This window comes from Cynocephalus volans, chromosome 12, assembly GCF_027409185.1.
Source record: "Cynocephalus volans isolate mCynVol1 chromosome 12, mCynVol1.pri, whole genome shotgun sequence".
In the NCBI taxonomy this organism is placed as follows: domain Eukaryota; kingdom Metazoa; phylum Chordata; class Mammalia; order Dermoptera; family Cynocephalidae; genus Cynocephalus; species Cynocephalus volans.
In genome coordinates this window covers 57,664,847-57,680,224 of record NC_084471.1, presented here as the reverse complement: position 1 = coordinate 57,680,224, position 15,378 = coordinate 57,664,847, and the positions used below count along the sequence as shown (strand labels likewise).

At 32.8% G+C, this 15,378-nt stretch overlaps 1 protein-coding gene across 6 annotated transcripts in view; it reads left to right on the top strand.

The window, feature by feature from the left end:
• The window catches only part of MON2 (MON2 homolog, regulator of endosome-to-Golgi trafficking), a 103,031-nt gene that overhangs the window by 54,525 nt on the left and 33,128 nt on the right, over nucleotides 1-15,378 (top strand). For 5 of the 6 annotated variants that reach the window (XM_063074801.1, XM_063074798.1, XM_063074797.1 and 2 more), the window contains 10 exons: nucleotides 372-484; nucleotides 828-932; nucleotides 1,299-1,379; nucleotides 1,457-1,530; nucleotides 1,620-1,710; nucleotides 5,716-5,817; nucleotides 7,977-8,087; nucleotides 9,549-9,724; nucleotides 11,676-11,838; nucleotides 13,388-13,681. In XM_063074801.1, coding sequence (XP_062930871.1) covers nucleotides 372-484; nucleotides 828-932; nucleotides 1,299-1,379; nucleotides 1,457-1,530; nucleotides 1,620-1,710; nucleotides 5,716-5,817; nucleotides 7,977-8,087; nucleotides 9,549-9,724; nucleotides 11,676-11,838; nucleotides 13,388-13,681 — 1,310 coding nt within the window. The remainder of the gene's footprint in view (nucleotides 1-371; nucleotides 485-827; nucleotides 933-1,298; nucleotides 1,380-1,456; nucleotides 1,531-1,619; nucleotides 1,711-5,715; nucleotides 5,818-7,976; nucleotides 8,088-9,548; nucleotides 9,725-11,675; nucleotides 11,839-13,387; nucleotides 13,682-15,378) is intronic. The other variant, XM_063074799.1, reaches the window with a different exon arrangement.

Sequence of the window (15,378 nt, the reverse complement as noted above, 5' to 3'; positions counted from 1 at the left end):
ACTCGTTTGTTACATGCGATAGAAATATATTTTAACGTGATATTCAGTTTTCAAACTGAAAATGTATTGGTCTCTAACTGGAAAAGTATGCTGGGAATACATGTTTAAAACACTTAATGAGTACTAATTCTAATTTTGCTTTTGAAGAGATCTATCAAAGTTTTATAATTTTTACAAATTATATTCTTGTCTTGGTTTGTGCACACCATGAGTTTTTAAAGTGTTTACATGTAGATAATATGTATTATTGACATTTAAATAAGTGTTATGGTTGAACTCGGTTTAATCAAATTAATATTTTTAATTATAACTGCTTTGAATGTAATACAGAGAGTATATTTTAATTATTTAGGCTTTTTTTTGTGTTCTAGCATATTCCATTCAAGGCCAAAGTGTTATGATGATAAGTCCATCAAGTGAATCTCATCAGCAAGTTGTAGCAGTGGGTCAACCTCTAGCAGTCCAGCCCCAAGGGACAGTAATGGTAATATTTTTCTTTTTTGATTACCAAGTAGCTGTCAAGAAAACCTGTTGTACTTTTTCTTTGTGTTTGCCAAAATTTATCATTGCACTTACTTACTTTCTTTCACCTGGATGTTATCATTAGGAGAAACTAGTTAAGTATGCAGTGGCTGTTATTGTAACCAATATGATGGCACAACTTTTAATCAAATGAATTTGTTCATTACAAAACCATCCAGACTTATGTTCTTAATATTTTTGTTTTTATTTTTAAAAAATCTTTGAATATATTAATACTGCTTTATAAGCTTTTAATTTTCAAGAATGCATAACAGTTCTTACAAGTATATCCTGTTTTAATATAGCTAACTTCCAAAAATATCCAGTGTATGAGGACCTTACTTAACTTGGCACACTGCCATGGGGCTGTTCTTGGAACATCATGGCAACTTGTCCTGGCAACTCTTCAGGTATGCCATAGTGTCTAGATCAGAGATCAATGTTGTTTCCGTATGTAGCAGCTGACAGTTAAACTAAGCAATGCTTAGTTGGTACTTTGGGCAGGCCTAAGGAATAGACAGGAAATATGAAAAAAAAAGAAGTTGGAAAGGGAAAAAAAAAAGACATGGCTCATATTGTAGGAACTGATGGAGTTCTCATAATGGCCTAAATTCTACTGTCTATGCTTGGTATTACTATTTTATATGAATGTTAATTACTGATTTTAATTTTACTTATTAGAAACCTACTACTGATTTTAATTTTACTTATTAGAATTTTTATAGATTTATAAATTTCCTTGTGTTTATTTATTTATTTATTTTTTAATTTTATAGCATCTTGTGTGGATTCTTGGATTAAAGCCTAGTAGTGGTGGTGCCTTGAAACCTGGGAGAGCTGTAGAAGGACCCAGCACAGTAAGCTCAAGTCTTTCTTACCCAATTAGTGCTTCCCCAAATGTCATATGTTACATTTAATTTTATTCTTTTCTTAGGTTCTAACAACAGCAGTGATGACAGATTTACCAGTGATTTCCAATATACTTTCAAGATTGTTTGAAAGCTCACAGTAAGAGTCAGTTTTTTAAATTGATGGAAACATTGTTATTAGCTATATATTTTAAGTCAAAATATCTTATTTCTTCATTTTTATTTTAGGTATCTTGATGATGTGTCATTACATCATTTAATAAATGCTCTTTGCTCCTTATCTCTAGAAGCAATGGATATGGCCTATGGAAATAATAAGGTGTGATATTTTATCTTCTGTTTTAAATACGGTACATTATTATAAAAGGTACATGATCTTAACGTTTTACTAGTAAGACCAATACTCTGCTTATATACACTAACCATACAGGGTTGGGTTTTTACTATTTAAGGTTGTTATTTATTAAAGAGGGAGAAAAGAGGACATGATTTGGCTTGCGATATATCTAAAGATTTTAAATTGTGTCCATTTCTCTTGTGTACTGAATATTTTAAAAAATACGAAAAGCACAACATAATTTTTATAAATAAGTTTCATGAAATGTCATAGTAATACTTGTAATTACAATTTATGATTGGAGTAATACAAGATTTAAATTAAGGACTATATGTCTTAGTTTCTCTTGCCTTCTTTGAGATATCAAGATGGAAAATAAGGAGCTAATCATTTCTTTCTGAAGATAATGATTCTTACCTTGACAATGAAAATTTTTCTTTGTTCATTGATTAAATAAATAGAACAGTACTTTTGAATATTGACAATCAAAAACATTTTTTTCTATACTCAGAATATCATTTTCTATTACACTTGGAAAGCACAGGAAAATTTGGATTCATGTGTATCTTAGAAATAATTATTTAAAATAAAATGCCTTCTACATTTTAAAATGAATAATTATAGTTTGACCATTTACAGATAAGTGAAGACATCCCAGAATATGACTTAAAAGCTATAATTTGTTTAACATCTAACTGTAAAAAGCTATAATTTATTTAACATCTAACTGTAGAATCCAAAATTGTGTTGTGTGCCTTGTCCATGATTATAATTCTGTGTACTGAGGCATGTCATCTTGGCTTATGTGACTGACTTGTTTAAAGATTAACGAAGAAAGTCTTATCAGGGCATAGTTTCATATATTATAGCACATATCTAGATAATTTTATAAACATTTAGGTGTTTGAAAATATGTATTATAGTTTGCTCCAAATCAAAGCAAGGATTATATAAAATGTAGTGAAGTAATTAATTTCTTGATATCTTGAATAATCCTACTCTTTGATATTAATTCTTAACACAAAACTATAACATTTTTAATAGAATATCTTAATAAAATGTAAGTAAGCTTATATGTTTATGTCTTGAGAGTTTATGTATTCACTCAACAAACACAGTATGCTTACTACATACATGGCACTCTACTAGGAGTTATAAAGGAAATACGAGTTTTCTACTTTTAAAGAGCATGTAAACTACCTGGCTCATGGTTAAGTTCCAACTAAGATAGTATGGAATGGAAATAAAATATTTAAGTAAGTCAGGCACAGAAAGACAAAACTGAATGGTCTCATATATATATGTGGAATCTTTTTTAAAAAAAGTGGTTCTCATAGAAGTAGGGAGTTGAATAATGATTACAAGAGGTTGCAGGGTGGGAGGGGGTGGTGGACTAATGGCTACAAAACTATGCTATCTACCCTAAGTGATTCATTGTGCAGTATATGCACGTGTTGAAATGCACTGTACCTCACAAAAATAAATATAAACAAAATTGAAAAAAAAAATTTAAGTGTAAACTTTATAAAAGTATTTAATATAAACCTTATAAAAATATTTGTAGATGTAGGCTATAAAAAGTTTATTATTCATTTGTACCTTCCATAAAAAGTATTATAAATATGCAGATATTAAAATAAATAGAAAATTTTATACATAATTTTTCTATATTACTAAAAAGACAAGATTTATCAATGTCAGCTGTTTTGTGTGAATTAGATATTCTAGGGATTAAAGATATATATATCAGTGTTCTTCAGGTGTGGCTTCAAAGTGATCAGCATCCTATTTTTGGTCCTCATTTCAGAAATTTGTGCTAATGTGTTGAGGAAGCAACCAGTGGTAAAGCTTGTAAACTGTTACCTAAAAGAATGTGATGCTGATGATACTCGTGCAGGCATATTACCAAACTCAGGATAACAACAAAAATATTAAAGCAGCTGTTGCTTTTTAAGTGTTTACTGTATGTCAAGCACTTAGCTCACATTATTGTATTTAATCATTTAAAACAACTCTGTGAGTTCAATGGTAGTATTTTCTTTTTACAGATGAAAATATGAAAATAGGGGGGCCGACCCCATGGCTCACTCGGGAGAGTGCGGCATTGGGAGCGCAGCGGCGCTGGGAACGCCAAGGCTGCGGGTTCAGATCCTATATAGGGATGGCCGTGCGCTCACTGGCTGAGCGTGGTGCGGGCGACACCAAGCCAAGGGTTACGATCCCCTTACTGGTCACACACACATACACACACACACAAAATACACACACACACACACAAAATACACATACACACACACACACACACGAAAATAGGGAACTTAAGTACCCTGACCAAGGTCACCTACTTAGTAATTGGTAGACCCTGGATTTAAACCCACATATGTCTCATTCCAAAATTCCTTTCTTAACCACTTTGGTAGTGGCTCTAACTTTTGGTGTACATAAGTCAGCTATGGAGTTTCTAAACAATACAAATTCCGGGGCCACATTCTAGGCTTCCTGAATGAGAATCTTCAGGTGCGAGGCCAGGGCACCTATATGTTCATTTAAATGCTACACATGATTCCCGTATACACCCCGGTTAAAATAAGGAGGAGGAGTAGGAAAAGGAGGATGAAGTAATGCTAGGCAACATTTGGGGGGTACTTATTATGTGCCAGGCACTTTCTAACATGAGGTAGTTTTTATACTATTATTATCTCCATTTTACAGATTAAAAAAAAAAAGAAACATTCAGTAGAAGTATTACCCAAATTACATAGTTATTAAATAGTAGAATCAAGATGAAATCTCAGACAGTTAAAACTTCACAGACATCAGTCTTAATCACTATGCCATATTGTCTCTAGAGTCACTAATTTTTCTAACACCAAAATTTTAGGGTGCCTACAATATTAGCACATGTAGGAAGGGGCGACCTGGCTATGTTTGTCTTAAAACCCCAATGTACTTGGTCCACTGGCTTCTATTGGGAAAGAAAGATACTATCAAACATTTTTGTAGATTTTTATCGGCACTGTGAAAATGTTAAGATACAGAGTAATAAAAAAAACTCTCCCTTTAAAAATGCTAGGATTATTCTCAAAATTTGCTTTTTTTTTTTCTTCCCCAGTTGCCTTGTCTTTTCTCTAATGTAATGTCTCTGTGATTCCACAGCCACCCACTAGTAAATACTCATGGCTTTCATCAGCCGAATTTGTATTTAAGCATGTTTTACCACCTCCATTAATACTGGATTAGAGATAGTTGGCCTTTGATCTTTCCTGAAACTGTTCTTGTGACAGCCCAAGTACTCTAATTTAGCCATGCCAGCAACTGTAGAAAACTGTTTTGTCTTTGTCTCTTCTACTCTTCTGTTAGTCTCTGAAACTGATAGCTCTGATCTCTGCCATACTCTTGACTCTATATTTCTTTTCCCTGGTCTCTGTTGTCTCCTTCCTGCCCTGCCCCCCACCATATTTCCTGGCATTCACACATAAAGCCTGGACATTTCAAAACTTCTCTAGTAAGAATGCTGCTTTTGGGCCGAGCCCGTGGCGCACTCGGGAGAGTGCGGCGCTGGGAGCGCAGCTACGCTCCCGCTGCAGGTTCGGATCCTGTATAGGAATGGCCGGTGCACTCACTGGCTGAGTACCGGTCACGAAAAAGACAAAAAAAAAAAAAAAAAAAAAAGAATGCTGCTTTTTCCCAATCAGAAGACTAGCTATTCTGTGTGTCTTAATATAATTTTTGAATTTTCACCCTTTCCCTATTAAAGCCTTCTCATCCTAACCAAATTTTCAAATTAGAAGCTATTCTGGATACTTAGGGGGACCAGAAAGTCTTGTCTAACGATACCTGAAGTTTTGTTATATTTATTGCTAACTTTATGCTGACTAATGATATTTTAATTATATTCATGTTTTTAGAGTATTCTTAGTTTTATTCACAGCCAAAGTACTCAGAATTCTCCTTATAGTATCAAAATGTGATATATTTTCTCTCTAGGAACCATCTCTTTTTGCTGTTGCCAAATTGTTAGAAACGGGTCTGGTTAATATGCACCGAATAGAAATTTTATGGAGGCCTCTAACTGGCCATCTACTTGAGGTAAACTCCCTTTCATACATATTATATTTAATTTTTATTAATGAAGACATGCACATTGAACTAATGATTCAGATGACCATTTGAGAAATCAGCATTAACTGTCTTTTTCTTTCCTGACCCTTTATGTATATCTGTATATTTTATCAAGGACTAATGTTTTATAGTAATTGATTTTGTGAAGGAATAGGTTGTTCTTACTGGTTGAAAATCAGTGAAAAAAAATTTTTTTATAATACAGAATAGTGTTTTATTAATTATAATGGAAAATAAAATTGTCATAATGTAGGGTACATTTGTTATTCTCTGTTGTAAGACCCATGCACCAAGCACAAATCCCACACGCCGGGGTGGCTCACTTCACAAAGACCACGAGACAGAAACCGTTGCAATCAAGCAAGAGGAATTTTATTCCAGCATGCTGGGGTCGCTTCACCTTCAGGACAGAAGCGGCCCCGAGCCTTTTAACACCAGAGTTTTTATACAGTTTTTTAGACAGACTTTCATAACAGGGCTTGTTGTTAATTAGCTGAGGCACCTTAAGATTTATGGTCAGACTCGACAAGCTAGCACCCTGATAAGGAATGGCACATTTCACAATCGTTTATCTTCCTGGGGTCTGCCAGGTGGCCTCTAGATAAGGAGCTGGTTAGTTCCTGGGACCGGCTGGTTCCCAGAATGTTAGTGTGTCTGGGTCTGCCTGACCTCTGCCTGACCTCTTGGAAGCTGCTCTACTTAAAATGTCTTTAGATATGTTTTCCCGTTTTTAGCAAGCGTTTGTAGAAGCAAATTGTGCAGGTTAAAGTTATACTAGCAAATTGTGCAGGTTAAAGTTATACTTTCTCATTACACTATCCCTTTTATCATGGTTTGGTAAAAGCAATTCAGTCTTCCTTTGGAAACTTAAACTTCCTAAATAGTTAATTGAATGAGATGGAACCAAGACTTTCATAATTGGACACATGACCCAAGACAGAGGAAGATGTCTTCAATCCTGGAACTTTTTCTGAAACTGTCAGGAAAGAGATACTAGCCGGTAGGATGTAAACTGCAGGTGTCAAAAGACATTTTGCTACCACAAGGAGAAAGCTGCTTGAGAGGAGGCCAATATAGATAAAAGCAGAGCCTAAGAATAGAGATCAAGTTCTGATGACTTCTTTTGCGTGATTGCACTCATTAAAATTGGTGAAATTTTACAGTGAGAAATATTAATGAAATCAGCCATAGCTTGAGACCCCTTTCTTTTAATGTACAGTTTATAATAAAAGAGAATTTATCTTTAATTCACTTCAGCTTCAGGTAATTCTGAAACTTCAAGGCAATTGTGGTGGAGAAATAGTAGTAAACACTGCTCATGTACAGCCTTTGCTGTGATTATGAGATAGATAGCCTTTCTACAAAGGGAAAAACCTGTTTGGTGTCGTTAATTATAGATAGTGCTGGGGAATTTTATCTGGATTTATATTATCTTGTATTCACGTTGGGGTCATTCTTAATAATTAACTGCTGCTTAATAAATAGCTGCTCTGTCGACAAAATAAAAAATAAATAAATAAATAAATAAATAAATAAATAAATAAAAAATAAATAAATAAATAGCTGCTCTGTTAGTATATATGTCTGTGTACTTTTTAGGTTTCGGTCACCATGGTGGTTTTATGTTATTGTAGGGATCCGAGAAAAATATTACTCATTAAGAAAAATAGATGTACCTGAGCCTTTTTTTTTTTCTATTTTATTGAGATTATTTTTATGAATGATTGAAGGATATATTCAGATTTCTTTGTTATTGGGCAATCTCATCAAATGGGAACAAATAAGGTTTTAAATTTTAGCTCAGTATTTGATTATGAGAGTAAACTTAATTAAGAACCTTAGCATCACTTGCTTCTTTTGTTTATACTCTGATGAAATATCATTTACTTTTATGAAATCCTTTCATTTTTGTGACTTGTTTTAGTTTCATCTTTTTTCTTCTGTCTCTCTATTGCTTCCTCTTGCCCTTATTCAGAAGGTAAGCTTACTTACGTTTTGGATATAATTTTAAAACATTAAAAGAACAGAAAATGGAATGTTTTAATTTTTCTTTTCTTAAATTGATATGTGATTTATTTAAGTATACAAATTAAATATTTGATTTTTGTTCAATATGTGTACTTTAGGTCTGCCAGCATCCAAACTCTCGAATGAGAGAGTGGGGAGCAGAAGCTTTAACTTCACTTATTAAAGCTGGATTAACATTTAACCATGATCCTCCACTTTCACAAAACCAGGTAATAAAAACTTATCTCGCTTTTTAAAAAAGAATACTTAATATAAAATCATCCTCTCCTATGTGTAAGTTTTTCTTAATTTAACAAATAGATTATATTCTAATAGTGGATATTTTTACTTAATATTCTGTTTTATATGTAAGCCATGGATCTCTTACAGAAGGTAAGAAATTTTTAGGATTGTCTTCATAAAAAATTTTAAACACCTTGTAAAGGACACTGAACTAAGTTAATAAATTACCTGGAATTGCTCTCCCACTCTATAATTTTCCTTCTTCATGCAGAGCTAAGGCTTCATTTTAGTGCCTTTTGCTTTGGTCCTTACCTGTCTTCTGATTTTTTTCCCTCAGTACACTTACCTGGAGAGAAAACAAGTGGCAGAAGAAGCAAGCACAATAAAATAGATTTGTATTTTTAAATAATTAGGACCTAAGTTATTTTACACTTCTAGTGTTTCCTTTTGTCATGAATTCTTTGTCCTGACTCTCTTTATCATTCGCATATATCTTACACTCTTTTTAAAAAGTTCAGCAAAGTTTTATTGTTTCAAGACTTGAGTAGGAATGAGGCATTTAACAACCATTCCCACTGCCCTCATCAACTTGTATTGTAATTCTACAAATTTACTCAACACATAATTATTGAGTATAGCTTTTAGAATAGAATGATGAATAAGGTAGAAGGGATCTGTAGTCTTACAGAGCTTACATTTTAGTGATTTCATATTTTTTTCTACTACAATTTGAATTTTTTGAAAAGAAAACCCTTGTCCATTTATTTTAATATCCTTAATGTCCAGCTTAATACCTGGCACATAGTGGGAGTTTAATAAACATTTATTTAATCAGTATACCGAGTAAATGAGTCCTTGGAGAGAAGAAAGTTTAAAATGAAGCAAGTGCTTTCAGATGCTGAAAGGAATAGAACAGAGTGCTTGTTTTTTTTACTCTCCAATAAACTTCCTGGTTTTATGTCATCTTTGTTAATGACTGCCGTACTTGCTTCTTCTGGGATAATGCTATAGCTTCTTCTATTACATTACACTTGTGAATTTTAATTTAAATGCATGTAATATACATTAATAAGTAAATGAAAAGTAATTTTACAAATTAGGAATTGTTTCCTCTCTCCAAATATAGCTAGAGATATATTTCTTTTAGTAAGATTCATTTCTATATGTGTCTATAATGTCTTTTAAAGTAAGGTTAGAACTGTCCATTTATCCTAAAGTCTAACATCTTAAGGATTGATTTTGTTTTCTTATTTAAAAATAGTTAGATGACAAAATAAACCTCTAATGATTACTATTAGAGAAATCATATTCAATGTTTATTTTAGTAGAAAAATTTCTATTTACCACAGTAGTCTGAGTAGAAGTGAATTTAAACTTAAAAAGCAACAGCAAAGCCTTTATGTCTTTTTGGGCTTCTCTTCCTAATCAGTTTCTTGCCCTCTTTTCAGAGGCTACAGTTGCTTTTATTGAACCCATTAAAGGAGATGTCCAATATTAATCATCCGGATATCCGACTCAAACAATTAGAATGTGTGTTGCAGATTCTGCAGAGTCAGGGAGACAGTCTTGGGCCTGGATGGCCATTAGTGCTTGGAGTCATGGGAGCAATCAGAAATGATCAAGGGTAAGTGTTAAAAATTAACATTCAAAAAGTAATAGAGGTAGAACGGGAATCCACCCTAAAATCTTGCAGTAGTGGTAAATTTTTATGTATGCCCGTCCTGCTTAAGATTAAGATCTATAATAGTTTTTCTTAACCCTACCACCTAGTGGTTATAGGGAACTTTTAGGGATCATCTTTGTTTTGGAAGGTTGGAAAAATTGCTGTTTATTTCGCATTTATAAAAGAATACAAGTTTTTTACTTATAATGAGATAAATGAACCAGTTTAACCAATTTTTTAATACATTCAAAGATTAGGCTTTGTTTTGTATTGTTATAATAAATATTTGGTGAGACGTGAAGTAGCGTTTAGGGCTTGACCTCCCTGTATAATATTAGGAAGTCTAAGAAATCACTTTAAAATGACTTATTTATTTGTTTGTTTATTTATTAAAGATTTATTTTGTGCCCAGTGTATTCCCAATACTGTGCTTGCTAATTATTCTGATTACACAGATGAATAGCTCCTGCTCTAGAAGTAGAATCCTAGCATGGAAGAGGAGCAAGCCCTAGAAATAAAATCCTAGTAAGAAAGCAGTTTGTTATACCACAAAAGAATAGGGTTCCAGTGGGAGGCGGGCAGAGCCAAAATAATGAAGGACCTTATATGCTTTTATGGGCATTTGGATTTATCATGAATTCATTTGGGAGATATTTTAGGATTTTAAGCAGAGGAATGATATGATCAGATGTGCATTTGATATCTGTCTGGCAATTTGGGAAGGGAGGGTGGGAAATGAGCACTACAAGTGCTCTCTAGAAATAAAAGGAGATAGGTTTGAGCTACTTCTAACAGATTGAGTATAAAGACAACGGGAAAAATAGCAGTCAGGAATGAGTCCCAGATTTCTGATTTAGGCAGTTTAGTGGATGGTGGTATCATTAACGAAATAGAGAATAGAGAAGGAAGAGCAGATTTGGAGGGAATGTGTGGACTTGTTTAATTTAGGGTAGGACATTGCAGTGGAGAGATTTAGCAGGCACTGGATATATTTGTAATTCTGCAGTAGGACTCACATTATCTTGTTTTGATGATTAGTTTAGGAGATTAGACAATCGACATGCTTAAGACTATTAGGAAAAATTAATTTAAAAAATATTCTTATTAATAAATTTCCTTAAATACTACAAAATAGATGATTAAAGTGAACAGAGATCAGCTTAGATCAAGCTGACGTTTCTTCTCCCAATCTACAATGCAGTGATAAAATAGGGCATTATTGTAAGGATGAAATGAATTAATACGTGTAAGATACTTAGAAAGTATATGACATACTAAGCAAAATAAGTATTAGTTATTATAATTGTCATTTTCATTATTATTTCTTACCACCAGAATTTTTCTCTCAAGTCAAATTCTTTTTATTTTCTTCATTTGGAATTCAAAATTTATTCTTCTCATAGACTAGATGTAGAATTTTATATTCCTTTGGAGATTTAAATAAGTTATAGATACAAATGAATGAGGAACACATTTTCATTCAGTGAGTAAATTGTGTGTATTTACGTGTGCTAGGCAGCATGCTAGATATTGGACAAACAGTGGGGAGAAAAGTAGCTTAGCCAATTTCCCTTTCTCATTCTCTCTCTGAGTTGTTTTTGTAAATGTAACTAAAAGTAAATGTGAAATAGGAATAATATGGTGTTAATACTTATTTTATTCTTTTGTTAACCTACTACTTTATTTCTCATCACCTTTAAGGTCCTTTATTTTTCTTTGTTAATTTTAAGTAAGCATATCTTTTTTGTATTTATGTAAATGCTGAAGTACTGTGTGATCTATGTTAGGGAAGATTTTCTTGTTCAAATTCTAAAATAAAAATTTTACTTGGTTTAAATTATTGTAAGATATTTATTTTTACACATTACTTTTAAATGCATCCATATGCAGTTCTCTTCTTTTATGTTTTCAGAGAATCATTGATACGAACTGCATTCCAGTGTCTTCAGCTGGTTGTGACAGATTTTCTACCAACAATGCCTTGCACTTGCCTGCAGATAGTTGTAGATGTTGCAGGTAGCTTTGGACTTCACAACCAAGAACTTAATATTAGTTTAACTTCAATAGGTTTATTGGTAAGTATCATTGCCTTTCTTATGATATAATTTAGAAGTCACTGTTATGCAGTTGGAGTAAATGCTAAGCAAATATGCTTTTGGCTCTATAGGAATTGTTTAGATGACTTTTAACTACCAAACTTACATCTTGCATGAAGGACTAGATAACATCACCTAAGAATAATTCATTAATAGCAGAATATTCGGAATAATTTTGATATATGGAACTGAAGTTTGGCTTTTACAAGGTTTATTGTAAGAGGATTTAATAAACTTGTTGACTTTAGTGTGAAGATTAGTTGATTATAATTATTACTTTAGTGGCAATATTTTCATGTACTACTTATTTAGTAAATAAAGCTTCAACAAAAGCCTTTTTATTTACATAGTCCTGTAGTCTGTCACCATAGTCAACATTGCTGTATTAGCTATTAGGAGATGGCATGTGATAGTAGAACAGTCTAGACTCTGGAGGAAGATATTCATGTATTTTAATTGTTTCACTCTGTTAATTATTAGATTATTGACCTCTTGAGTCTCATTTTACACATCTTGAATATAGAAATAACAAAATCCAACTTAGGGTATTGTTAATATTATATGAAGGAAACATGCAGAGAGAGCTAGTCCCAATATATATTTATTTAAAGGGAATTATTTAGAATCTTTTAAATGTATATTATAACAAATTTTATAAAGTCAAATTTAAATTTCCCTCACAAGCTAGATAAGTTAATATTTTGCTATTCAAAATGTAACTGTAGAAAAAATGTAAGCATATTATATATATTATTGTTCCCAAAGTGTGGTTGGTTAGTTGAGTGTTGATTAAATTACTGCCAGGGCCGACCCTGTGGCGCACTAGGGAGAGTGCGGCGCTGGGAGCGCAGTGGCGCTCCCACTGCGGGTTTGGATCCTATATAGGGATGGCCGGTGTGCTCACTGGCTGAGTGCGGTGTGGCCGGTCACAAGAAAAAGACAAATAAATAAATAAATAAATAAATTACTGCCAGATATTACCTCCTTTATTTTGCATTTATGTATTGGATTTTCTGTATTTTTATCATTGGATAATCCTCATCGATTCACATACTTTACTGTGGTTGAGAATGAAATCATAAGATGTGTTTGGAGTTAGTAATTGCTCTTTTCTTGTATGAAATTAGAAATTTATTATTAAATGATATTAAGGGATTGTTATTAGTTTTGTTAAGGTGGTAATGGTATTATGGTTATGTTTTTTATATCTAGGTGGTAGGTATATCAATATATTGAAGTTTATTATACTGTTTATATATTTTTTGTATGTTCTTGAAATTTTTCATAATAAAAAGTCAAAAAAATAATTAGTATGAGCACAAGATTGTTTACCCAAATTCACCTGAAATCAGAGACATCCACGGAGAAGAGATGTTTTCATTCAATCTACTCTACTAGAAAAGTGGTTTCTTAAGTAATTTTTTAAAGTTCTACTCTGAAAGATAAAACAATCATGTGTTGCATGTTTATTTACATGTTTAACACAAAATCTGTGAATAAAGTGATATTTTTCTACTTTGCTTTTTAGTGGAATATTTCAGATTATTTTTTCCAAAGAGGAGAAACTATTGAAAAAGAGTTAAATAAGGAAGAGGCAGCACAGCAAAAGCAGGCAGAAGAGAAAGGAGTGGTTTTGAATCGGCCGTTCCACCCCGCACCACCGTTTGATTGCTTGTGGTTATGTCTTTATGCAAAATTGGGTGAACTGTGTGTGGACCCCCGTCCTGCTGTCAGAAAGAGTGCAGGGCAAACTCTGTTTTCTACAATTGGTGCACATGGAACTTTATTACAGCATTCAACCTGGCACACTGTTATTTGGAAGGTACTATAAAATAGCTTGGACTTTTAATTGAGACATGCTTATTTACTTTTCCAGTTAAACTTGTTCCTTTTAATTTTTAAAGAATTTCTGTACATTTGTGTACTTGACAAAACAGAAAATGCTAGCTTTCTCTTATTTTAAATTTTATCCCAGGCAGAACAAATTAAATATTAAAAGCCTCATCTCTCTGTTTCTGTCTTCATCTCTTATTATCTCTATCTTGATTATTGCCTTTGCCCTTCTCTCTTTCTTTTTTTTTTTCCTCATATTTTCCCAGATGGTAAGACTAAGAGTTGCTAAACCACAGAGACTAATCAGTCCTTTACAATACAGTGGAAAGCCTTTTGTTATTTTTACTTTAAAGGTCCACTTATATACATGTCATTTAAATGTAATCAAATGAGAATTTTATAAATAAAAGAATATCAACAATAATGCAGTTTACTTGCATGCTTACTGAACAAAAGTAACTTCCAATTGGTCAATTGTAGATGTTCATTAATTAAACATATAGTTTCATTTTTTATCCTTTTTAAAACTTTCTCATAAAATTAACAGCTTATGAGTGAGTATTCCCTCTTTGTTATAAGTCTCTTCTTTTTTGTTTCATCCGTTTCATTTTAATAAAGTTCCATTTATAATCCTTTCACCTGCCTTTGTGAATTTTTGAGATCAGTAAGTTTGACAGTAGGCAGCATAGTGAATCTTAATTGTACTTAACAATGTTTTCAATTTAATAGACCCAAAATGTTTTCTTAAAAAATTAATATGTTACCAAGTAAAAATAATTAAAAGCCTTTTTCTTTCTTTAATTTTTACTTTATTTTTTTAATTGTAAAAAATTGTATACATTGTAATAAAAGCCATTTCCTTCTGTCTTCTATTTCAACTCCTTCCCCAGATCCTTGTTAAGTCACAGACATGCTTAAGTGTCTCTTACTGTTTTTTTTTTTTAAACCGATATTTTCTTTGATTCTTGTTATCCTTCAAAACAGCATCATTTTTAATCTTCTTGCTGCCTAATTCTTGATGATTTTTTTTCTTCCTCACTTCCCCTGCGGTCCCTTATACCTTCTAATTTGACTTTTAAATTATTAGACTTCAGAGTCTCTTAGAGTATAACAGAATCACCTAGAGGACTTGTTGGAGCACAAATTGCTTATACAGGAGCCACTGTCCATGCCCCCCCCCCCCCCTGCCACCTCCAAGTTTCTGATTATCTTGGCCTGGAGTGGGGCCGTAGACTGCATTTCTATCAGGCTCCTGGGTGATACTGATTCTGCTGGTTTGCAGAACACACTTTGAGAACCACAGAAATTGTTCATAGGCTACAGATGGTCTTCTAACTGTCAAGACCTTTGGCCTATGTTCAATTCTCAGTCTACTGATTTTTTGGTGGCATTTCCACTGTTATTTTATCCTTGAAATTTTCTCTTCCCCCTTGACTTGTGTTTCACAGCATGCTTTTATTCCTTTGTTTCATTTTTATTTTATTTCCTTTGCTTCTGTTTCTTCCCCTGAATCTACCCTTTAAATGTAAACATTCTTCAGGTCTCAACCATTTCTTGTTTTTTTTTTTTTTTTTTAAACACCCTCATCTAGTCTTGGAGCTTCATTTGTAAACTCTAGATATCTCTCATATTTATACTTTTTGCCTGGACCCCTGTCCTTAGCTTTATTCTCTTCTTATACATTAC